At 38.9% G+C, this 26,872-nt stretch overlaps 1 protein-coding gene and 1 long non-coding RNA gene across 2 annotated transcripts in view; one reads left to right on the top strand and one right to left on the bottom strand.

Moving 5' to 3' along the window:
- The window catches only part of CDS1 (CDP-diacylglycerol synthase 1), a 32,695-nt gene extending 16,522 nt beyond the window's left edge, over positions 1-16,173 (bottom strand). The window contains exons 1-7 of the mRNA XM_087875094.1: positions 15,976-16,173; positions 14,868-15,085; positions 5,317-5,450; positions 4,775-4,871; positions 4,357-4,454; positions 3,389-3,528; positions 1,274-1,332 (exon numbers count right to left, since the gene is read on the bottom strand). Coding sequence (XP_087731220.1) covers positions 1,274-1,332; positions 3,389-3,528; positions 4,357-4,454; positions 4,775-4,871; positions 5,317-5,450; positions 14,868-14,942 — 603 coding nt within the window. The 5' untranslated portion in view covers positions 14,943-15,085; positions 15,976-16,173. The remainder of the gene's footprint in view (positions 1-1,273; positions 1,333-3,388; positions 3,529-4,356; positions 4,455-4,774; positions 4,872-5,316; positions 5,451-14,867; positions 15,086-15,975) is intronic.
- An 8,804-nt stretch (positions 16,174-24,977) lies between these two features.
- Positions 24,978-26,020, top strand: LOC132710530 (uncharacterized). Its single transcript, XR_009621239.2, has 2 exons — positions 24,978-25,154; positions 25,709-26,020. It is a non-coding gene; the product is annotated as an uncharacterized LOC132710530 (long non-coding RNA).
- Positions 26,021-26,872: the final 852 nt, after the last annotated feature.

Raw genomic sequence — 26,872 nt, 5'->3', positions numbered from 1 at the left:
AGGTGGTCCCTATTTTGCTATTTGCATTTTTTACGTGCTTTCGAACTGCTAGGTTGGCAGAAGCTGGGACAAGTAACGGGAGCTCACCCCATTACGCGGCACTAGGGATTCGAATCGCTGAACTGCCGACCTATCGATCGAAAAGCTCAGCGTCTTAGCCACTGAGCCACCATTAGCTCTAAAAAGGCATGGACTAGACCAGTGATGGCTAACCTTTTTGCCATCGCGTGCCAGGAGAGGGGGGGGAGGGTCGCGCGCACACATGCCCACGCGCATGTGTGCGCAACCCCCTCCCCCCTCCCCCCCCACCGCTCCTGGCACAGGATGGCCTGGTAGGCCTGTTTTTCTTTCTTACCTGGTTCCAGATCCTCTCTGTGTATCTGGGAATGGCGAAAACAGCCTTTCCCACTCCCTTGGAGGCCCTATGGAGGCTGAAAGGGCCCATTTCCCAACTCCCGGTGGGACAGGAAGTGACGTTTTTTGCTGTCCCCAGCCTCCAGAACCTCTCTAGGAGTCTCTAGGAGCCTCTCTAGGAGTCTGTAGGAGCCGCTCTAGGAGTCTTTGGAGGCTGCGGACAGGAAAAAACGTCATTTCCTGTCCCACCGGGAGTGGGGAAATGGGCCCTTTCAGCCTCCGTAGGGCCTCCAAGGGAGTGGGGAAGGCTGTTTTCGCCGTTCCCAGATACACAGAGGGGATCTGGAGCCAGGTAAGAAAGAAAAACGGGCCTTCCCCACCCACCCCCAGGCCCTCCAGAGGCAGGAAACAGCCTAATATGGCTCCGCGTGCCACCTATGGCACGCGTGCCATAGGTTCGCCATCACGGGACTAGACATTGCCATTTAAGATTTTGTGCCTTTGCTGCAAACAAATTTTCAATTTCCCTGCAAAGCAGTGCTATGAGGAGATTTTCCAGGACAGCTCTTGCATTACTATACAATCACAGGATGCAAAAACTGTCAATTTCGCATTTAAATGTTCATTCTGAACTTATTTAGAATACAGTCAGTTTTGCTGACTGAAGTCTACAGAAAATAGGAATCTTTCTCTGTGCTGAAAACATTGTAACAATCTTAGAATTATTGAATAATCAATGTTAGAATCTTCCTATTTTAAGAATCTGGGATTATTTACTACTAAGTCAAATTAAATGTGATGGTGTAAATAATTTTGACTTGTGTCCATGAGTCTTTAAAATTTACTCTATGAACATTTCTATTCCAAAACCAAAGCATGCTTTAAAGAGCAATCAAGATACTCAAAGATTGATACATACCATATAAAACTGTAAACGATAATGTCTCTTCACCAAACTCAATACAAACATACAAAATCCTATACAAAAATAAAAAGACAGGGGTATGTTTTACAGCATTGTTCTCCTTATGCTAAATAAATCGTATCAAGCTCATCAGCAAAAGACTGCTGGTTATTAGTTCATTTGTACTGATAAGAGCCCACAATGCAATCTATAAATATTTTTGAATAAATACATTGAATACTGTGTTATTTCCATCATGATGACACACAAGAAATACGTACTTGTGTCATTTCTATCATGATATATATGATGTCACTTGCCACCATCCAAGTTACTTTCCCCTTTGGACATTCATTAGATCAGTTTACACACTATATAATTTAAGATGAATCACATGATTTGCAGCATGAAAACTGTGAGCAAAGATCCCATTTCTCAAGTTCTGTTAATAACATCTGCAAGTGTAATTACTGTATTCTTATTCAAGGAAGTCTTCAAAACACAGTGGCATAAATCGATTTATAATTTATTTTATCTGAAAAGCTAAACTGCGTCAAATACTTCTTTAAAAAAAGTCTTAGCTATTTGGTTAGCTTTGCAGAAAATATTTTTTTTAAAAATCCAATACTCCTAGATTGTTCTTCATCTTAAGCAGTGAGTCAATTAATTAATATTAATTAATGAATTTCTATAAACCATCTTTTGAAACTATAATTTTGGCTGTTATTAAAAATGCAAATTCTATGTAGCATTTATTCTTATCTGTCAATAAAGTTTGCAAATTAACATAAACCTTGATCATCTGTACTCCATGCAAGTTTGAAAGGCACATTAAAGGGCAGCTTCTATCATATATAATCTACTACCCAAAGTGCCCTAGAACACGGATGTCAAACTCAATTTCATTGAGGGCCGCATCAGGGATGTGGTTGACCTCAGGGAGCCGGGTGGGCGTGGCCAACTGGATGGGCATGGCCAACTGGGTGGGCATGCTCAACTGGGTGGGCATGGCCAGCTTGCCACCATTCACTGAGTGTGGCCAACTTGGGGGGGGGGGCGTGGCCAGCTTGACACCACTCCCCAAACTGCTGGCATCTTTCCTCTTCGCACTGGGTAGATCGGGCCTAAGCCACGCTGGCCCAATGTTTCCTCTTCGCATTGGGTAGACTGGGCCGAAGCGACAGGGGCTGGCCCCTTAAATTTCCAGGACAGCTCCACAGGCCAAATGTGGCCAGCGAGTCTTGTGTTTGACACCCCTGAATCTCTGCAACTACTAATACACATTACATTTACAAGGCAAGAATGCAATTTTTGAAAACATGTTTGAAAACATAATTCTGCCTGTTATGTGATCCAGAGAATTTCTTCTTCCTTGAAAATGTTACCGCTCTTGCTACCTAAACACAGCTTGAAATTAAATGGAGGGGAAACTGAAGAAACCTGACAAACAGTTTTCCTGACATGTTTCAGTGTATTTTATTCTTCAAAAACCATATAAAATATATAACAGAAAAAAAACTATTATTTACTTTTTTTATTATTAGAATGCTACTGCTAAATACATGCTCTCAGGACTAAACAAAGATTGCCATGTCTTTTCTGATCCATACTCCCAATATCAGAGCTAATCTACAGTTTCCTTAAGAACAGATGACAGAACGAGTATCAAAAATGATTTGATAGGTCTACAATATTCACTGTAACTCTTGGATATGTATTTTAGATTCTTTTCTTTTTAACCTTCAAAGGCTATGGAGCTATGCCAAGTATTCAAAGTGTGTTTCACAAAGCATGTTGGTGCAAACAAAGAGAATCTCCTTAAAGACCGAGACATTCTCCAGAAAGCCTTGTGAAAGCAGTTGCAAAAGCTCTTTTGAATTTTCTTCCAGCAAAACATTTTACGTGCACATGCATGCAGAAATGTCCTCGGAAAACCCCCACTGCCACTGCTTATGGCAACTTACTTTGCAACAAGTTGCTACGAATGTTCTCCATTGTCCTAATAAATTTATTAAGGCCATATATAAGATAATATTTTGTATTTTGAAGGAGAATACCAAAGGTAGAATGTTCAACAAGTTATATCAAAGCATGCAAAATACATTGACTACTGACAAGCTTTATTCTTACCTGCCAGATAAAGTGTAAAAGATATAAATCGATGGTAGCGAATTAGGAATTGAAGTTGTTCTCGTCTCTGAACAAAAGTAGCAAAGTAATCTGCTACTGTCTCACCATAAAAGAAATAGTTCACACATAACAAGAAGTACCTGTAACATAAATTATAGATTAATTACTTTGTGAGATATGAGCTACGAAGTGTATTATATTTTATTTTACATTCTTGGTACATATAATTTAAAATGATAGAATCAAAACATTCACTCAATTCAATCCAAAAAATTACCAATATTCCGATACTTTAAAATAAACCATACAACTGATAGACTCACAAAAGAATTACAAAACAGAGAGGAACATGACTATTATCTAGTATGGGAAAAGTGATATGTCTGGTTGGAAAATAGGAAGGGGATAAAAGATTAGGAAATAAAGGAAACAACCAAATATAGAAAGAGGAATGTAAACCACATATATAGGTCAATCAAGAATTGTAAAGACAGAAAAGATAGACCAAACAAGGTGGAGTCAAATTGTAAATGAAATTATATAATACAGTTGCGATAAATTGGACATGTATGTAAATTTATGTTTATATGTTTTGTGTGTTTTACTGTTTGTTTGGTTTGTATTTATAAATAAAAAACCTTTAAAAAAAACATACAACTGATGGAGGGTTGTCTAAAATAGACATATTTTGCACTAGGAAGAATACAAGTATTTAAATTAGTGTTATTTGATAAGTATTTATAATTTGGACACCAAATTAATTCAATTAAGTTGAGCTGATCCCACTGTTATGGGGGTCTCAAGAGTTTACTTTAAACGCATTCGGAATGGAAGCATCACACAAAGCCAGCGGCTGGAAGCAGAATCATTAAATCCTAGGTTGATATTTTTCTTAGAAAGCAACCATGATAAAAAAAATGAAATTTGGAATCAGAACTAACATTTTTAAAAATCCAGTTGTTACTTACCAGCTTAATGTTCTAAACCATGGTAGGTCGTAAGAGCGATATACTCTGTAACCAATAGTGATGATTTCATGAAAGCACTTGACTTGAATGGTTAAGACCTGAAATAATGGAAAGGGGTAACAGAAGTTCTAATATCAGGTTTTCTAGTGGCATGAGAGATTATAAAATATTCACATACTGTCATTTCTAGAATTTGTACAAATCAGTTTGTCTTAACTAAATGACACTGAATTGTCATTCTGCTGATATAACTAGAGAAGCATATTATTCTAATAAAACCCCAGGAATTCTGAAAATTGCCCATTTATTGTAACATTGCAAGGCACCTCTTCATTCATTCTTGTTACAATTAAACCTTGGATTCTGACTTTTATAGTTCCACCTAGAATTACATGAAATGTTGAGATGTAAAACTTACAAGCAGCATCAGCATAAATGATCCCATGTATATAATGAGGGAGAAACCTGAAATCATTGCTAAAGTTAAAATTCCACGAATCCACCAGTTCTTCCATCTGAAAAAAGCAAATATACAAGTTGATTTTACAAGCTCTTATAATCAGAGAAAATGTTTAGTTAATCAATAACATTATGAACAATGAAGTTTTGAATACAGGAATTTCTTAAAAATAAATTCAACTTTCATGAGAACTCACAACATATCAGAAATAGGTCTACTTGTACTCAATGATCTTAGTTCTAAGGAAATAACCACAGGATTCAAGCGCTTATTCTGTTAGTAAGATACATATGTGAAGTACAATACAATAAAACTACAATGTATTAGAAAAGTTTAACCCACTCAATATTTGTACATAAATGAGTGGTCTGAACTTTGTTAACGTGTCCATTTCCATTTAAATGGTTGCTGAAGACCCTTCTAAACAGCTCTTTGCATATAGTCTATGACAAATATTAATTTTAAGTTAATATCACTCCAGGTACATCTGTCCCTCATACCTGGAAGATAAGCCAGAAAGAGCCTTTTTAAAAATTTCTGGAGTGCTGTCTGTTGCTGGGACAACTTCAGGAACTTCTGAATCATTTCTGAGGTCCAGTTCTCCAAATTTTTCATTTTCATCTTCATCTATATCCTAAAATACAAAGTTCAAGACGGAAACACAATATTTAGCAATTTAAGCACAAAAACATACCAGAATTTTAATTAAAACAACCAAATAAAACTGCACGTATACACTAACATAGCTGCTTTACTCAAAAAAACCCCAGAAAGGATGCAGTTAGATATCCAAACTATTTAAACTAAGATATGTAATGCTGTTTTGTTTTTGTTTTTTTTATCATTTGGAGACCGACTATAGCAGTTTCAGTATAAAACCTTAACTGGTCATTTTTATTATTATTATTTTTTTTTATTCTGGCTGTTCACCGCCCTGAGTCCTGCTGAAGAAGGGCGGTATACAAATTAAAACAAATAAACAAATAAATAGAATTAGGCTTTCTGGAACCTGGGATTTTGTATATACAGTACATCCTTGACCCCATTAACATATAGTTGTGAGATTTACTATGGGAATCAGTAAGGTAACACATTAGACACAGTAATAGCCTGTGCTATTTTAATACTGTTAAGAATAAAAAGAATATCTTGTTGGACAACTTTAAAAATTCTCTCAAAGCATGTTTTTAAGGCTTCACACATCTGTTCTTATTTCTAAATACATAAATACTTCTTTCAATAAGGCAGCTAAAAGAAGTTAATAAAAGTGAATATTAGGTTGCTACTGTGGCATGTCCAAATGTTCTAACAAGCAACCATTCCTCTTTTATTTATTTCTTCATTCAGTGATTTTTCTAAGATGTATCATTCCCAATGGATTGTGGGCAATGAAAAACATAACAGTAATATAGTTAAAACAAATAACTAAAATAGTAAAATCCTATTGAAAAGTACCAAACCAAATCAAAAGGCAACATGGCCCTTTTGTTCAGCTTGAGCCAATGGCATAATACAATAAAACTGTTTAACTTGTTTACTCTGTAAATGTGTTCCTAAATTACCATGTTAGAAACAAAATGTTCACATTTAAAATTATCATACATATCAAAACTGAACATACATCTCAGGTACAGTTTTAATCAACAACCCCCCAAAAAAACCTTTGAAAATAAATTGGCATGTTTGTTAAATCAACTCTATTAATTTCTTCAAAAATAGCTTGAGCTATATTTGCAAGCAAAGAATAAGTCACATGGTTTATCAATAAACTAATAATGGTGTTTTAAGTACTGAGATTGTTACCCTGAAATTCCAGAAGATTTCCTTAAATTGAAGGAAAATAAAGAAATTTATATTTCATTAATCTGTTGTACTTACGCAAAATATGTAATTTTGAACTGAATTACATGTGTCCTTTTGACATCTGTATACTCCATAAACCATGGTTTCTAATAAACGTAGCAATATTTACATAATTCCACTCTTATAATGTACTAATCAATCCAGGATCTGTTAGGTCAAAAGTTTAGAGATATTTCCTTACCTAAATATAAAAACAGAATGATCATGGGCAGGCAAAGAGCAGTGGGAACAGGAACAACTTCCAACTTCCTGCCAGCTTCCCACTGACTTTCCTTGTAGGAAGCTGGCAGGGATTGTTGGAAATGAATATTATGTGATTGTGACTGATCGTGGCGGCGCAAAGCACTAAACAGTCACAACTTTGCCAAATTTCAATTTCACATTAGTCATGAGTCCCAGATTTTTGACAAATTCTCTAAATTAGCCCATTTGAGCTATGTTGATTCAGAAATAGTTGTCTTATGATGCATTGTTTCTAATTAATTACAAAAAATCAAACAGACATCAAACAGAATTTTATCGGTATATAGATGTACTAAAGTTTACATCCCGACCCAAATCACACTCTCCCAGTGCTTCTTATCAAAACAAATAAAGTTATTTCTGGATGCACACAGTCCAAATGGTGAATCATCATGCTAAAATGTTTGAATCGGCATACCTCAAATCCCCTAAGTTAAAGAATGAGTACAAAATCTGGAAGTCATTACTTCTGTGTAATTGAAATTTTAAGGATCTTCACACCACTTGTATTTGCAAAGCTGTGACTGCTGTAGCATTTCCATAAGCACATGATCATCACTTCTGGCACTCCCTGCCAGCTTCCTACAAGCAAAATCAGTGGAGAAGCTGGCAGGAATTCAAAATTCAGAAGTTGATCCTGCTCCCATTGGGTTTTTTTTACCCATCCATAGTTATTCTGTTTATTGGTTAGGTAAGGAAATATCTCTGAAAGGATGACCTAACAGGTGGTTGTCTAGTAACTAACTAATGCAATTAGTACTACCGGTATTAATAGCAATTTAGAAATAGTTAAGAGCACAGAATAAATGGAGATGAGAAAATTTAAATGTTGCCCTAGAGCTGCATAGCACTCAAGGAAGCATCATTAGATATGTATCACTGAAAAGAATGTTTGATTAGATGCACTACTGGTTTCCTTGCATGAAATAAAAAGATTAAAATGAACTCATCAGTGTCACTTTCCAGCTAAAGGGGTATTGTTGCGAGCATCTTGGAGGAGACACATTAGGTAACCACAGAAGTGGGTAAAGAAGGATTCTGTACATCCTTTCATTTTTGCTAATTGACATTATGGGAGTAATTCATTCTCTTGATTAGTTGGAGTACCAGTTGCAATAATAGTATTAAACTATAATAACAGAAAACCATGAAATCTTAATAGGTGATATCCATAATTGAATGCAACTAATGTCACATTCATTCTAGCACAAAATAACACATCTGTTCACTGAAGTACAGTGCCTTTCCCCATTACAGGTAATCCTCAATTTAACAATGGTTCATTTAGTGACCGAACCTACAACAGCACTGAAAAAAATGACATGACTATTTTTCATATTTACAACCATTATAGCATCCCCATGGTCATGGGTTCAAAATTCAGACACTTGGCAACTGATTCACATTCATGACAGCTGACAGGGATCATGTGATCACCTTTTACAACCTTCTAACAAGCAAAGTCAATGAGGAAATCAGATTCACTTAACAATCATATCATTATCTTAACAACTGTAGTGATTCACTTAATTGTGGCAAGACAGGTCATAAAATGAGGCAAAACTCACTTAACTAATGTCTCATTTAGCAAAAGAAATGTTGGGCTCAATTGTGATCATAAGTCGAGGACTACCTGTGCTGAGTTAGTGTCATTCTCTTACCCTTCAGATGGCAATAAACTATGCCTATATTCTTTCTCCACTGTCAATCCCTAATTCTCTCTGCTCCCTTGCAGCTTAATAGTACTGTCCTGCTTATGCATCTGCAGCATTAACAAAGCTATTAATTTACCTTTCTGACTTTGCTGTCCTTCTTTTGAGCATTCCCAGACAGAGGAAAATATCTCCCAATCACGACATTAATGGAGTGGGATGGGATTTGGCATCTGAAGTTTGGTATCTCTTAGCTTCTGAATCCTTTCTCTTGACTAATAAAAGCTAAACACTGAGAAGGTGGCTGGGATTATCACGGAAACTGAATCACATAAGCACAATCATAATCCTATGCATATGCAAGGCACAAAAATCTTCTAGTTCCAAGATCAAGCAGGACTATTTTATTATCATTTCAATGTAGTACAATTTTAACATTGTCCAAAGCTTGTACCCCTCTGGAACCATGCCTGAGTGCAAAATAAGACAGGAGACGATGGTTATATATTTATGCATATGTTTGCATTATAGACCAATGGCCTGACTAAACAAAAGGGGTTTTACAGAAGTAAAAAAACTTTCATCTCTGCTTTTTTTCTATCTCCTCTATACTGAAAATACAAAAGTAGTTAACAGAGGACAAAAAGAAATGAGAAGATAAACAGATCAGTCTCAAACTACCAAGATTTATCCAACAGACCTCAGCTGCGAGAGACACTTGAATTTGTCACCAACTAAATGGATTGAAAAGTGCATCAGATGTATACAATTTGCAAATGTCACTGGTCACTGTCAGTTTAAGGGGGAAAACATTATTTTACTATAAGTTAAGACAATTTAAGCCTGTCTGACTCCTGGGTTGAGGAAGATATAAAGGAAAATTACAAAAAAGACATTGCCAAGGTACTACAATTAGATGCAAGTATGGAAAGTCCTTGTATATATATTATCTCAAACAGAAGTATCCTAACATCTCAAATATCTTCACTCCGCAAATCAGCACCACAATTCAAACTAAAAGGTCATTCATAAAGGTTGGGGGAACTTTTAAGAGATGATGTAACAGGAAGAAGAAATGTAAAGGGCTCTATAGATCTTACCTAATTCACAGTAGATGGAAAACTTAAATAAAACATAGCTTATTTATCTAGACCACGCTAGACCAATGAACAATGAAAGTTCATTGATGGAACTGATTTTAAAATAAACATAGCAATTCTGGATTCATCAATATAATCCTTCCTATAGTTTTACATGCTTTGTAATATAATACAATTGTAATGATCATGCATTCAGAAAGTTTTCAATCAGTATGGGCTACTTGCTCTAACATATGCCGGTGAAAAATAGACACTCACGATCAATACAAAAGCTAAGGGTGGTGCAAAGAGCCATGGAAAGTTCCATGCTTGGTATTACAAAACAAGATAGAAAGACCTGCACATGGACTAGAGAACAAACGAAAGTATACAATATCATCAAGAGAGTAAAAGAATTGAAGTGGAAATGGGCTGGTCGCATAGCAAGAAGAACTGATGGCAGGTGGTCTAAGGCAGTCGTAGAATGGATCCCATTTGATAAAAGTGTCCATGAAAGAGACCTAAAACAAGATGGATCGATGACATCAGCAAGTATTGCTGGCCCAACTGGCAAAAGAAAGCTCAGGACCATATTGGTTGGAAACATATGGAAGAGGCCTTCTTCCTGCAGTGGATAGACAATGGCTAAAATGATGATGATCATGCAACCATTATCATTTACACCAACAAGTCTATTTCAGAAACTCAATGACACTTTGGAAGCTTGTTATCACCATAAACCACTCTGATCTGACAACTTGACTGAAGACATACTTGTGATATATACTAGATTACATTTTCAGAATGTCATGGTCCAAGAGACTTAGACAGCAGCAATAGTTGAAGAATAGTTGAACTAGGGAAGATCTGATTTCTCATCCATTTAAAAAATAAGTCTGTACAATAAAACTTAATACATCAGGAAGAATAGTAGACTAGCACTTCACAGTTATAATTCTGTAAGGACAGCAATTTAAAATATATCTAAAATATTTATATCGTAATCTATGCCTAGACAATAGACCACTAAAGCAGTATATAATTAAAAGATACCAAACCATTTGTTACGATTTAATTGTGAGACAATAGTGGTGGTATGACAACAAATCTATCCACTCCCTAGTGATAATGTACAAAATAATACTAGTGTCATTTCAATGGCTATAGAGGTACATAGCTCTTATGAATCCAAACTGCTTGCATCTTACTTGCAACCAGAGGTGAAACAATTCAAAGGCGTAACTATGCTCAGTTGCTTAGTTAAGTTAGTTGATAAGAAACAGTATTGCATAAGGAGCCCACATCTTACCTCAAAATAATATACCGTATTTTTCAGACTATAAGAAGCACCTAAATTTACAGGAGGAAAACAAGAAAAAAATAGTTTTTGGCCTCTGCGTGTTGCATTTTCGCCCTCCCCAGCTCCCAGAAGCACTCTGCAGTGCTCCACACAGCCCATTTTCGCCACAAAAATGGGCCGTGCAGAGCACTACAGAGTGCTTCTGGGGACCTGGGAAGGCGAAAACGCAATGCACGGAGGGCTTGGGAGCCCAAAAATGGAGCACTGCAAAGTGCTTCTAGGGGCCAGGGAGGGTGAAAAGGCGATGCACAGAGGGTTCAGGAGGCCAAAAATGCCTATATTCGGCCTATAAAATGCACCTAAATTTTCACCCACTTTTAGGGAGGGAAAAGGTGCATCTTCATACTCTGAAAAATATTGTATTTATAGATTCTAGTTCATATTAAAAAGTAGCATAGGATCTCTCCATCCTCCATTACTTTTTATATATTGTAGTAATAAAATTGCCAAAGAATAATTATTCATCTATATTCACATCTAATCCCTATTATAAGAATGCTGCAATTCATTAGACTATATAATACTTCTTAAACATTTAAAACTTACTGTGATAATTAAATAATGCAGCTTACTTTATTTTATATAATGGTAGTTTTATTTTCTTTTTCTTTTTAGACAACAGAACCATACATAATTGTGAAAGTGTATGATGCTCTTTTTAAAAAAATGTCTATTCAAATATCACTATATACCAAATTTTAATTTAGTTTTTGTTCCTGGGTACAAAGTGTTTTTTCCCAATTCCTTTTGCCTCAAATAAATAGAAAATAGTTACTGTTCCACAAAAACTTGCTTCTGTGGTCAGAACAATATTTTGAAATTTATGTGTTTTTGTGAACATTCTCAATTCACATTCAATGCTGAGTAGACCTCCAGAATATTCTGGAACTGTGGGAACTGTCCAAAAGTTTCTAGAAGTGGCTAAAATTTTCTAGAACTTTCTGGGACTATCCAGTAGTATCCATAGAAGTATAAAAGTAAAGGTGCCTTAAACCAACATTTTTAATTTGTCTAATTGCTGAGTAAGAGAACATTAAATAGCAATATTTGATTTAGATAGCATCAAGAAGTTGTTTGCATCCAGCAGATGCAGTTTGCTACTTGTGTGGACAATTTATCAAAACAAGAGTGATAAAGTACTCTGTAAAAGTGTCTAAGATGTGTGAGACTTACAAATCAAACTTTGGAATGCTTGTCGGAGATCAAGACAAGCCTTGGGTACCTCATTTCACTGCAAATACTGCAACTAAACTCTTGAAGGTAAGGTGAACAATTGCTGCTCGCTAGATGGAATTTCAGTGAATTATTAGTTTAAAAGAGTTGCAATTAAGAAATTTTTCACTATTTTCAATGTTTTAGGAAGATACAAACTACAATATTTTATGCCCTATAACTATATCTTGCACAAACTTAGGTAGTGTGAAATATCTTTTTTTTAAAAAAAAAGTTATATAATTCTGCTTGTTTACAGGCTGATACAAAGGAGAAAAGAGAGCTGTGAAGTTTGCTATTCCAAGAATTTGGTGGACCATTCAAGTAACTGTTACTTCTACATAGTGCATCCTTCCAAATATCGAACTGGCAGAGCGCGCCTCCTATCATGTATGCAGATATTCCTCCACCCATCGCCCCAGTACTGCACTGCCCTGAGCTCCCCATTCCCACCCCTCCAGAGAGGGATCAGCCATTTTCAGAAGTGAGAAACAAGTCAGACAGCAAATCTGTATTGCAGATACAGATTACAATTTCACAGATGCGGCTGAGGAGAGAAAGCCGTACTTTCCCAACCAGAAAGTCCTCAACAATCTGATCATAGACCTTGGTCTTACCAAATCCCATGCTGAGCTTCTGACATCTAGGCTCAAAGGGTGGAACTAGTTGGATGAAAGTGTGCAAGTCACAGATAAAAGTGTTTTTCCAACTTCTTCAGTTGGCAAGATGGGCTGTGCTTCTGCAACAATGTGGCCAGTCTATTTGAGGCTATAGGAATCACCTGCAACCTAAGTAAAGGCCGCCATATTCATCCAGGAGCCTCAAAGCCTTGTTGCTTCATAACAGGAAAAAGTACCCATCTCTCCCTATGGCTCACTCTGTGCATCTCAAAGAGGACTACACCAGCGTCAAGATGTTGCTGAAGGCCTTGAAGTATGACGATTATGGCTTGGAGATCATTGGAGACTTCAAAATTGTGTCATTCCTGATGGGCCTCCAAGGCAGTTTCACAAAGTTTTCTTGTTTTCTTTGCCTCTGGGAAGCCGGGACACTAAGGCACACTATCACAAAAGGGACTGGCCACAGTGGACCAAGTTCTCCGTAGGAAAACAACATAATGTGGGAACTGCTGGTAGAACCTCGGAAGATGCTGATGCCACCACTGCACATCAAGTTGTCACAGCTCTAGATGAGCTCTAGACCAGGAGTCAGCAGCTTTCAAGTACCTCCAAGATCTCTTTCCACAGCTGTCAGAGGCAAAGGTTAAAACAGGTATCTTCGTTGGACCACAGATAAAGAAGATCAGAGAGTGCGACGAATTTGCCAAGAAGCTGAACAGAAAGCAGCTTGGAACTATTTCGTTGTAGTGGTTCATGGCTTTTTGGGCTGAAACTATGAGCAGGTGGTTCAGACTCTCATAAAGAATTATGCCAAAATGGAATACAGAATGTCCTTCAAGATTCTTATCGATGCTTATCTTGACAAATTCAAGGAGAACATGGGTGCTTACTCAGAGGAGCAAGGCGAATGCTTTCATCAAGATATACTGGATTTTGATTCCTCATTACCAAAGACAGTATAATGAAAGCATGATGGGAGGACTATGCTTGGAGGCCTCTTTGAGAAAGCCATTTGCAGTACAGCTGCAATTCTAGAAAATCTACTTGTTTCTGAACCCTTGAGTGGTTTTGACTGTCTTTGTGTATTTGCCATCCAAGTATGCATTATTCTTCTCTAAATGCTTAAAAACATAAAAAATTGCCTGTTTTGTAAATATGAAACTTTTGTGGGCTGTGATCACAAATCAAAGTTTGTGATGAATATAGCGGTTTTTGCATAGGTTTTAGACATAAGCTATTTAAATATAACACTTAGAAGCCAGTAACAAAAATTGTGTTACATAGTGATTACAATCCATCCTCTCAATAGTCACAAAAGTCAATGCAAAAGGTTCTCAGGCATTTGAATAAGACTCTTAAAATGCTATGTTTCCAGTCATGTTAGACTTTGAACTGAGTGCTGAATATGTACATATTTATAAAGGGCAGAAAATGCAGTATCTATGTTTTAGTTCTTTCGGCTATACAAAGTCCATAAATTAATATGCTATTTGCATCCTATAAGTCAGCAAATACCTTGAATACGGGGGAGGAGTGATATATGAGCAGCCTCCTACATAGAGCGCAGACTGCAGGTAGAGAGGAAATGGCCTCTTACCGCAGAAGTGAGAAAAGCAGAACAGCCACATTTTTAACCTTACCCAGTTCCCATTTTATAGCAGTGATAACAAAGGAAATGAAAAATAACGACTCTGATATGATCCTACATTCACTTCCGTAAAATTCGTCACATGCAGAAGACCGGGGGGAGGGGGGACTTCCTAAGAGGGAAGAAATGGAAACAAACACCACCCCTAAATACATTACTCAAGCATATCTTGAAAAGTGACGCTGTAATTGACAGAAAGAGGAGATGGTGAAAAAACATGCATCGGTCCCTCCTCTTTCAAAAATGAAGGGAAGCCACATTACATGTCAAGGAAGAAAAGCTGTGAAGCCGGATGAGAAACCCCCGAGAACTCCCACCTTTCTGTCCGGCTGCATACCTGGAGACAGGTAGAAGAGGCTCCATGTCAGACTTACCTTGTCACCCGCACTTTCTCTTTCATGATCTCCACCACCTCCTCGCCTCCTGAGCTCCGACATCTCGGAAGACATGAAAAGCAAACAGCCAGGGCACAAGGAAGCAATCGGAAGATGTGCAAGGGTGTCAACCCCTTCTGAAGCGTTATGTCAGATTTTATTCCAAAGGTTAGGCCTCTAGTACATTCTTATATCCCGGATGCCACCTAGGAAAGAACCTGCCGGCAATGAAGAAGAAGAAAAAATCCTATTTCCTCCCTATGGAACAGAGCACCTGAAATCACTTCTCTGCTGCAAAAAAACAGGGCAAGCCTGGGAGTCAGTCTCTCCCTCTTTTTTTTTGCAGACTAAGCCTTAAGAGGCAGCATTTTGGAAGGCGTCCTGAAGGTCTGTCTCCTCTCCCGTTTTTCACGTCCAAGTAGGAGGGGGGGGGGTTTCCCTCAAATCAGAGGAGGAGAAAAAAAATCCTTCATTCAATTTTTTTCCTCCAAGAGTGCTTTTTTTTTTTTTTTGGCCTAATCCCTTCACGAGGAAATGGGGAAGGCTGGCTGCTTCCCACAGGGAAAGCTCAGGGGGAAAAAAATTATTTATTTTTAAACGAATCCATGTCACCTTCCTTTCCCATTCAAAAAAAAGCCTTCCTTCCCCTTCCACACAGTTCTTTTTAATCGCAGGGATTTACGAGGGAGCCGCTCCAGTCCAGAATATCGAAAACCAATCCAATCTTCCAATCTTTTTTTTTTTTTTCCTCCCCGAAAATTAGGATGGGAAAACGAAGAAGAAGTGGCTTTTTTTCCCCCCACTTCGGGAGAAGTTTGAGGGGGGAGGGTCTCCGAGAAAATTGACCCTCTGAGCAGCTTCTCCGGGCGGGCAAGCAGGCAGGCAGGATTCCTCCTCACACAAACACACACACCTCACTCCCACACCCCCAAGGTAAAGTTCATCTACCTTCTTCCCCCCCCACACACACACCCTTCATAAAACCCCACAGCTACGAAACGCGAGCGTCCTGTCCGTCCCCCCAGCACCTCCTCCTCATGCTCTCTTTCTACAAGAAGCGCCCCTCAAAAAAGGCCTCTCAGAAGGCGGGACAGCCGAAGCCACTCGCCTTTCCTCCCTCCGCCTGCCCCCAAATTTGGAGGTTTGGGGAGGGGGGGCCCCTCCAGCGACGACCCTACCCCGGTGAGACCTTCCCCCTTCCCTCCCTCCCCTGCGAGGGGGGGGGAAAGAAAGGGAGAAAAAAAAAAAGCCGGAGCGAGCGCGAGCGCGAAGAGACGGTTGCCTGCGCGCGCACAATCTCTCTCACACACACACGCGCGCGCGCGCCTGCCTCTGCTAAGCAACCACCCGCTTCTGGCGTTCGGCCGTTCGGCCTGTCGCGCGGCAGCCGGGCCACGCCCCCTCGTATGAGGCGCTAGTCCCGCCCCTTTCTCTCTCTCTCTCTCTCTCTCTTTTTTCGCCTCGGCACCGCGGAGGCGAGAGAGGCGGTTACGTGACTGAGGTAAAAAAAGCAGTGTAAATAAATACCTCATGAAATGTTTCCTGGCCTTGCACAAGTATGCGCAGAAGGCTCACGAACACCTACCTACAGGTAGTCCTCGGCTTAACGACCAGAAATTGAAGCCCAAAATTCCTGTTCGGGAAGTGAGGCGTTTTGTTATAGGGAGGCTTTGCGCCGTTTTACCACCTTTCTGGACGCCGTTGTTAAGTGAATTCACTGCGGTTGATAAATTAGAAAAGCGGTGGTTAAGTGAATCGGGCTTCCCCTCCATGGACTTTGCTTGTCAAAAGGTTGCAAAAGGGGATCACGTGATCATGGGACGTAGCTATGGTCATAAGTATGAAGCAGTTGCTAAGCGTCTGAATTTTGATCACATGATCATGGGGATGCTACAAAGGTTGTAACTGGAAAACGGTCATAACTCATAGGTCGCTTTTTTCAGTGCGGCTATAACTTTGAACGGTCACTAAATGAACGGTTGTAAGTCGAGGACTTACCTGCATTGGATGAAGAAGGAGCAGGAGGAGAAAGAGCAGGAAGAATTTCACCTTTGGTTTCAATAGGATACCTCCCAAAGTAAAGGCACCGTATCTTATTAAAGTTGTACAAAAGTAAACTTTTAAGACTCTGTAAAAGGCAGGTAGATGAGCAAACAGAAGCAGGCAGGTGTGACTAACGGTGAAAGTGAAAAAAGTAAGTGTGAGAAGCCACAGAGGAGGTAGCAGCTAAAGGCAGGTAAAAGTGAAGGGCCAATTCAACAAGAGTGCAGGTATCCTCAACTTAACAACAGTTCCTATAGTGAATGTTCGAAGTTACAACGGCACTGAAAAAAGTGACTTCTGGTGATTTTTCACACTTATGACCATTGCAGTATCCCTATTGCCAGGTGATTTACATTCAGATGCCTGACAACTTGTTCATATGCAGATTCCCGGGATCTGCATATCAATCAATCATCTTTTGCAACCTTCTGGCAAGCAAAGTCAATGGGAAAGCCAAATTCATTCAGTATTTTAGGATAATTCACTGTTGACTGCCAGGAGTTCGATCCTAACCAGCTCAAGGTTGACTCAGGCTTCCATCCTTCCTAGGTCAGTAAAATGAGGACCCAGATTGTTGGGGGGCAATATGCTGAAATTGCAAACTGCTTAGAGAGGGCTGTAAAACACTGTGAAGCGGTATATAAGATTAAGTGCTATTGCTGTTGCTAATTTAATAACTGCTGTGATTCACTTAACAAATGTGGCAAGAAAAGTCATAAAATGGGACAAAACTCACTTAACAAGTTTATCACTTAGCAACCTAAATTCTGGGCTCCATTGTGGTCGTAGGTCGAGGACTACCTATATAGCTAGCAGGTTAGAATGTGATGTGGGATTTCATCCAAATTCTGCTTTGCAGACTAAGAAGATATATCTGAGATTCCCCAACCTTTTTTTAATTCAGGACATCCCACTCGAAATAAATATAGGATTCAATTCACACGGGGGTATTTGTAAAATATTTGATACTATTTATGATCTTCTTGTATGGAGTGTAAATCTTTTAATGTCACCCTCTGGGCTCTTTACCCCAAAAAACAGGTGATTGATTTATTATGTGTAGTGATGCTAGTAGTAGTTATTCCTTGGTGTAAAGTAGGGTAGTGATTTCCAATCAGTTTAGAAAGCCAAGTTTTCTCTAGTCTCAAATGGTGTTCTGCGCAGGTACATGAGTATAGATACTCATATGTTTAATTTCAGTTTAAAATTATCTTTTTCTGCAATAAAATAGCTAATTTATTTCTAAATAAATATGTTTAGCACAAGAGCAGCAGAAACAAAATCCCTTTATCTTTGTAGTTTAAGATGGTTTTGTGATTCAATGATAATACAAAATTATATATGCACAGCATGTATTTATTCATTTTAAATCAAGTTGGTAAATGAAATGTATCCATAATATAGCATATATAACTATAATGGGAGGAATGTCAGTGTGGGTGGAAATGCTAGCTATGGGTTTCATAATTGAAATATTGGTTGTGTCTGCCTAGGGATGATCCCTGTCAAACCATTACGTTTAGCTTTTTACTGGTGCACATTTGCAACATGTACTGGTAGATAGTTTTTTAAAAAAACTTCATTGAATGTCTGGAGGATATAATTTCCAACAGGATCACTGAGAATTATAGCTGAATCAGATTTCCATGGGCAAACATTGACAGTGAAAAAAGGGGGAGTTTCAGGAACTTCTAACTTTTAATTTAACTGTTTTTTTTTTTAAATGGTTTGCCCCAATTTCAGAGGGAGTTGGAGATTGTCCCTGTTGGTCTTCTAAATGGTCCATCTGATGCTTTGTTGCCACTTGGAATCAAGGGGAGACCATGCAACCTCTCTCTAAGGACATGAAATGGATGAAGAGATATCCAGAATATTGGTAGCACTCAGCAAAAGACAAGCTGAACTAAACATGGCCGCTTTTAAGGCCTACTTCATGGTGGCAAGGATGGTGAAACACCAGTACTTCACCTATATTACATCCACAGACTGCCCCTCCACAGCCCTGTTTCTCGTGACGCGGGCCCTCTTAGGTAAGGGATGGGGAACGTGGGGTTCCTCTTACAGAAGGGTGTGGAAGAATCAAAGCATCTGTCAGATAAAGTCGATGGGATTTGTTTCCAGTTGGAGCTCATCTTGTCGCAAGTCCATAGAAGATGCCTCGGTGTAGTCTTCCCCAGTTATCTGGGAATGGTTTGAACCTGTTGGGCTTGAAGGAGTTGACAGGGTCCTCAGGACTAAAAGCTCCGCCACCTGTTCCTTGGATCCATGTCCTTTTTGCCAACTTGGAGGAGGGGGGAGCAGGAGGGTTGGTCATGTAGGTTCTGGCGAGAGTTATCCTTTTACCTGTTAAAGAGGCCATGGTTTGTCCCCTTCTTGAGAAGCCATTCCACTATATTGGATAGTTTTTGTGCATTACCCCACCTCCTTTTTTGTGGAAGTAGTATGAAGGTGGTTACAATGGCTACAGAGAGGCTTAAAGGAAGAGCATTACCTGGGTCCTTTTCAGTCAGGATTCACACTCAGACATGGGACCGAAATGGTACTAGTCATGATTTTGTATGACCTCTAACTTGATCAGGATGGGGATAGTGCGTCCATCCTTGAGCTATTTGACCTCCTGGTGTCTTTTGATGCCATTACTATACCAACCATCTGGATTGGCTCAGAAAGTTAGAGGTGGTGGCACAGGGTTGTGTGGATTCACCTCCTTCCTTCAGGGCTGATTTCAGTCAGTGAGAATTGGTGAGAAGAGCTCTCACCCTCAGCCCTTACAGTGTGGAGTGTCATAGTACCAATGCTGACTCCTCTCCTTTTCAACATCTAAATGAGGCCGCTGAGTGAGGTATCATCAATTAAGCAATGTCAGGAATGTCTTATCCTGGTGCCTGGAGGCTGTGAGGGTCTGGATGGGAAACAAGGTTTCAGCTATATACCCTTGCCAAAACTGAGTGGCTTTGGTTCTCAGGGTTTATTGATTCAAGATCTATGCCATCTTTGGTGCTGGATGAGGTTGCACTACCCGGACAGGCTCAATATACAATCTGGGAGTTGTGGCTAGGAAGGCCTTTGCCCTGTTTTGTCTAATGTGGCAGTTGTGTTGGTTTCTGGATGGGCAGGCTCTGTTTACAGTCACTCTTACCCTAGTCACATCCAGATTGGACTATTTGCAGTGCGCTCTACATGGGGCTGTTCCTGAGGAGTATCCAGAAGTTTAAACTGATCAGAATTATTATTTATTGAATTTGTTTGCCACCCATTTTGCTCTGAGGTGACTTTGCAGAGAGTTCTGTTGCCTCCTAGGGCAGTGCATGTTGCACCTTTGTCCTTTGAGTTGCATTAGTTGCCAGTTTGATTCTGGGTCCAAATCAAGTAGCTAGATTTAGCCTTTAAAGTCCTTTTTGGCATGGGCCTGGATTATCAGAGGGACCATCTCTCTCTGGTTACATCAACCCACCGCATTAGATTTTGTAGAAGAAGACATGCTGCAGGTACCATCAGCTACAGATCTAAATCTGGTAGGTCCCAGGAAACTTGTCTTTTCTGCTGTAACTCCCCTTTATGGAATATCCTTCCCCCTGAAATTAGGTTGGCCCAATCCTTTTTGATTTTTCATAAGGCCCTGAAGACCTGGATATGCTGCCAGGTCTGGGGCTCCCAAGGGATTGGAGATCTGACCCAATGGTTCTATTGCTGAGGGAGCAATATTGCTCCCTTGCAATATTGCAATATTGTTTCCTTTGCCCAGGGTTAGTATTTTTATGCTATTTATCACTGTGACTTTTCAGATTTTTACCTGTTTAGTTTGGCTGTTTTCTTTATTGTTGTTTCCCGCTTAAGGGCTCCCTTAGGGGAGAGATGGGCAGCTATATAAATTTGAATAAAAAATCTTGCAATCTTTGCTTGTATGAGTTCAGTGCTATTCTGATTGCAAACTTCAGAAGAAGTGTGGTGCATATTTGGGGGAATCACATCCCTTTTCGCTTGTGCAGCCATATATGCCACAAGGGATTATCTGAATCTCTTAGCCAAACAAATTTGGATTTGTGATAACAAAATCAAACCAGAAGGAAAGTAGTGCTTCAGCATCATCTGAATCTTGGATGCTGCCTAGCCCAATTTAGCAGATTTTCTCTCCAAAAATATTGTTGAAATAATACATTTTGTAAAATATGAACATCTTTCCCTTGATTCAGCTTAGTCCTCATGAGAATTCGAATTCTCAATGTCCTCTTTCAATAACTATCTATTATTGAGATACTTTGCTACCCTGATAAAATTACAATACATTATAATTGTCATTTTCTGTGAAGGTGTTGTAGGTCTTTCAATAATTGCTCATCAGAAAGTCAACAAATCTTTGAAAGCCATGACACATTCCCATCAGCTTTATGAAGTAATAATTTACTTAACTGCACATTCTATAACTCTTGCATAATGGAAGGTGTTACTCTCAGGATTCTGGTTTGACCAGTCCTCTGAGCAGGTCACAAGACTGGGTATTGAATTCCACAATTTGCTGCAACTTTACAAAGCTAAACCATAGGAGGTAAACTCTAGGACTTGTACCAATAAAGGAGAATATTTGTAGCTCAGGGTTGACATGTGGGGTCCTTGGTGGTCTCTGAGCTTGCTTGTTTTCTTGCAGACGTTTCATTACCCAAAGTAGGTGACATCATCAGGGCTACAGTAGTAAGGAGTGCTGTTTGCTGTCTGTTTATATTCTGGTGACTTGCATGTCTGTGTGTGTGTGGGGGGGGGGTCTTAGAGATTCTTTGATTGGGCTGTTTACTGATGGCTCTTTGGCAGTTTCTTGACTTGTCTTCAATGTTACTTTGCAAATTAGCCTTCAGATCTCAATTCCTGCCAACATGACCATACTATGAAATCCCAAAAGAAAGCTAGTCATTTACACTGGATTTAGTGAAAAAACAAAATCCACAGTCTGTGAATGTTTCATACTTTTATTCAGACCAATTAAAATGAAACAAATGGGTTCTTTTCAATCAGACGGCAGCTGTAAAAATCAAGAATTAAGTCGTTGTTTTAATCAGGAGACTTAAAGTGTTTTAGGTCAATCTCCAAGCCAGGTATGTCCAACCTTTTGGCTTGCCTGGCCAGGCTCCATTGAGTGAAGAGGAATTGGTTTGGGCCACATATAAAATATATAATAGTGTGTGTGTAAAACATTTATACAATATACATATGTATGTATATGTATGTATAAATGATGTTAAAAGTTTACCATCTTATGGAGCTGCATTACTAGCTGTCCGGGGTCACGTGTGACCCATGTTTGACACACCTGCTTTAAACAGATCACAATATAAAACAATGCTGATACAAGGTTACACCTAACATTAAGTGAAAGACAACATAATGGTTTTCCCAGCTCTGCAAATTCAAGGATAATAAATCCTTCAGTTGTCCCCTGCCAATAGCAACACACATTTTGGCTTGGCAGAAGGAATCACAGTCTTTACACCAGGAAGATGAGAAAATGATTTTGGTTAGGGCATTGGGAACTTTTGTGGATTAGAAATTTGTAAAATAACTCAGTGTTTTGCCGAATTGATAGAACTTTTTGCTATCAAACCATGTTATCTTGATTGAGGGTTGTACCTGATAATGAACTGGTGGGACATGCTCCATGACCCCTCCTAAGACACAGCTGCTCCTCTAACAATGATCAGTTAGTGCCAATGTGAACACATCTCTTAGGAAGTAAGGGAATGAGGAACATGATTTACATACCTGAGCTCTGTTAATAGCTTAAATGAAGAAAAATGGTTATCTTCCAGAACTTGAAGGATCATCCTAAAATGTCTTAAATGTTTAGGGTTGTGGGACCAAGAGGAAACACCTTTTTTCATGGGTCTTGTTTCCTGGCCCTTTCCCTCCTCTTGCTGATTCATATAAAGGATGGCTTTAGGACATACTTCAAAAAGTGTTGTCTTTGATAGACCCCTTGAGGAGCAGAAGTTCCCACATATATAGAATGGTGTGTTGAATCCGGCCCTTCCTTTCTTCTTGATTTCATGCATCTAAGTAAAACCGGTGTAACTATGCCTTGCTAGGTGGCAAGTGTTTTTCAAACTGGACAACTAAAATAAGTGACTTCAGCTCCCAGAAAGCCAGCAGGAAGATTAGATGACTGGAGGAGGGGGGTGGGTGTCAAAATATGTCAACTTGTTAACAGTTTTTCCTACATTATTATTTTTGTTTTAAATACTTTTACATATTATAATTTTTGTGATTTGGTTTGAAAATTAATTATACCTTACTTTGGGATTATCTTGAAGAAAAATCAATTATGATATTTATCTATTAATCCACTCCCTCTCTTTGCCAAAAATTGCCTTTGTCTTCAAACAACTTGTGTAAAGTCCTGAGCATGCTCTAAAAGGGCAGTGAATTTTCATCATTAAATATTTAATTTGTTCAAATTCAGCACACAGATTTATTGTTAAAAAGCAATCCCAGCATTTAAAATAATTTATGTTAAAATATAAAAGGTGGATTAATAATAATATGAATGACACAACCTAATAAGCTTCATTAAATGCCATATTAAGCATATAGATGTCAGATGTTTAAATTAACATATTAATCTAAAATATGATAGCACAGAGCAACAACTGAAGCATGGAATAAAAAATAAAACTGCACAAATTTAGCCAAACAACCTAGTGCTAAAAACTCACAAGGTTCAGCACCAATTGTGACTGGATACTTGAAGTACCTCAAACAACCGGGTTCAAATAGATGTCATTAGCACAGGGTAAGTTAATTTTATAAAACAACTTTAAAATTTGATGATAGTTTCAGGATGGGTAGCCTACCTGCCCAATACTTTCCAAATGAGTAGACTTGAACATCATGGTCCTTTTTTAGTATTGTTATAGTTTGGAGGAAGTTTGGAGGATGCTTTAAACCTTGAGGAAATAACTTTGAAAGATGATGTCTTAAAAAAAACCTACCTCCTGCACCCCCTCCAAATTGGATTGATTTTTCTTTTGTGAGTTTTAAAGACAAAATGGAAACCTGTTCAGTGTTCCCCATTGCCAGAAAAATATTGGGCCAAATATTTCAATCCTGCCCTGTCCAGTTATGATTTTGATAACTTGGCTACAGCTTCTGTAGCTCTTTACCAGGCAAGGTAAAAAAAAAAAAATGTATCTCCAGGTTTAAAGAGGCTGCCAGAATCTGTTACAAGTACTCAGCTGAAAACTGGAAATGATTTAGTCAATTTGCCTTCTCAGAAAGTGGCCTTATCTTAAAGTTATAATCACTTATGTGGCTTTAAGGAGATTGCAAGAAACCCATTGCTTGAAGGGTCTGATCTTCTCATACATATAGGCTCTAAGTTTGGATTACCACATATTTATTTGAGGATCATTAATTATTATTGTAATCACATCTCTGATGCAGCTTTATTTTTGAAATGTGCAACCAAGGACAATATGGTTGACTGTTCTACAGTGGGTCTATGACAATTCGCCACGGCCAACTCATCATGGCTAACTTGCCACGGCCAACTTGTTGCAGGACAACTTGCTGCAGGACAAGAGTTACACTAATAGCAAAGAATTGGTGGAATAGAATCAGTAAAGAAAGGATGCGAAAGGAGAGACAGAATAAAATGTAAATGGCAAAAATTAAAATATTTTTTATTTATTGTAAATAATTAAATAGAATTGTTGAAATTGTCCCACGGTGAGTTTTCCCATGGCGAGTTGGCTGTGGCAAGTTGTCCCACAGCGAGTTGGCCGTGATGAGTTGGCTTTTGCGACTTGGCCATGGTGAGTTGGCCGCAGCAAGTTGGCTGTGGCAAGTTGTCCCATTCCTACCTCATACATTTGTAGGCATTTGCACAGGGGTCACTGAGAAATCCTCTCCACTTTTACTATATGTATCATCATCATTTTAGCCATTGTCTATCCACTGTAGGTTGAAGGCCTCGTCTACATGTTTCCAACCAATACCGTCCTGAGCTTTCTTTTGTCAGTTGGGCCCGCAATACTTGCTGATGTTGTCAATCCTTCTTGTTTTAGGTCTCTTTCGTGGACACTTTTATCAAGTGGGGATCCATTCTATGACTGCCTTGGTCTACCTGCCATCAGTTCTCGCTATGTGACCAGCCCATTTCCACTTCAATTCTTTTACTCTCTTGATGATATTGTACACTTTCATTTGTTCTCTAGTCCATGTGCAGGTCTTTCTATCTTGTCTTGTAATGCCGAGCATGTATCTTTTCATGGCTCTTTGCACCATTCGTAGCTTTTGTGTCAATTGTGAGGTAAGTGTCCATACTTCACCAGCATATGTTAGAGCAGCTAGCCCACACTGATTGAAAACTTTTCTCTTCAGGCATAGGGGGAAATTGAAGAGAAAAGTATATATGTGTATAATATGTATTATATACCCTGTTTCCCCAAAAATAAGACCCAACAAGAAAATAAGCCCTAGCATGATTTTTCAGGATGCTCGTAATATAAGCCCTACCCCAAAAATAAGTCCCAGTTAAGATTGTCAGCAGACGGAGGCGGTTAGTACTGTATTTCCCCCAAAATAAGACGTAACCAGAAAATAAGCAATAATGCATCTTTTGGAGCAAAATTTAATATAAGGCCCAGTCTTATTTTAGGGGAAACAAGGTACATATATAATAGCTGTTCTGTATGGAGGCAACTTTGTGATTGAAAGAATTGTCACAGCTATGATGGAGGTGGCCTTGGGTTATTTAGCAGAATATTCCACTCTGATCCTGATAGACTTTAACTCCCAATTCCTTCATCAAGGATGAAACATAGAATGACACACCAGTTGGGGTTGCTGGAAATGTATGTCCCAACACAGCTGGAGGATATCAGGATGGAAAATGTTTCTGCAGATCTTTGAACAGCCAGTGCCCAGGAGAAAGAGTAGCTTTCCTGTCGGAAGAAAATGTGTGCCTTTGTGCCAGTGCCTGTGGTTTACTTGGCAGCAGTTTCGGAAGTGGTTTGTCCTTGTGTTTTGCCAAGTGTCACGGCAGTGAACAAGTGCCTAGACCATTGTTCCTTTTGGATCCAGAGACAATAAGCATATCAGTAAATAAAGGAATTTTGTTATTATTAAGTAAAAGCATAACACAAAAAGCAAACTTTATCAAGCAAGATGATACCAAACTCTCTTACAAGCTGCCAGGAATTCCATAATAATGATTCATTTCCCCAGTGCCCAACATTCATCTCCCTTCTCCTTTATTCAGTAAAGAAAGAATAAAACAACCAAGCAGGTTACGTCAGAATGAGCTCCAAACTTCTAGACTTTTCTCAATCTGAGGGATAAATCAAAACATATCACTAAACTCAAAGTAACAATGGTCTTCCTTACTGCCATACACCTTGCCTTTTTCCTAAGGCTAGAGGCATTGCACCCAAAGCAGGGCTAGAACTCAAGGCCCCATTTCTAGCCAAATGCCTTGACTACTACACCAAACTCTACCCTCCAATACTATACAGGTAGTCGTCGACTTACAACAGTTCATTTAGCGACCGTTCAAAGTTACAGCAGCACTGAAAAAAGTGACTTGTGACCATTTTTCATATTTACGACAATTGCGGGCATACCCATGATCACATGATCAGAATTCAGATGCTTGGCAGCTGGTCCACAATTTTGGTAGTTGCAGTGTCCCAGAGTCAGCTTTTGCGACCTTCTGACAAGCAAAGTCAGATTCACTTAACAACTGCAGTGATTCACTTAACAACTATTGCAAGAAAGGTCATGAAATGGGGCAAAACTCACCTAACAAATGTCTCACTTAACAACAGAAATTTTGGGCTCAATTGTGGTCGTACGTCGAGGACTACCTGTACTTCTGAAAAGCTTTCATTTAAGTTTTTCAAAAGTGTCTGAGTACTTAATCTGGTTACAGAACCTGGACTGATTAGGGTTTGGTTACGAATCACAAATCAGGTTTT

Source organism: Pantherophis guttatus, chromosome 8 (genome assembly GCF_059756535.1).
Source record: "Pantherophis guttatus breed Tessera chromosome 8, ASM5975653v1, whole genome shotgun sequence".
Lineage (NCBI taxonomy): Eukaryota > Metazoa > Chordata > Lepidosauria > Squamata > Colubridae > Pantherophis > Pantherophis guttatus.
This window is presented reverse-complemented; position numbering and strand designations above follow the sequence as displayed.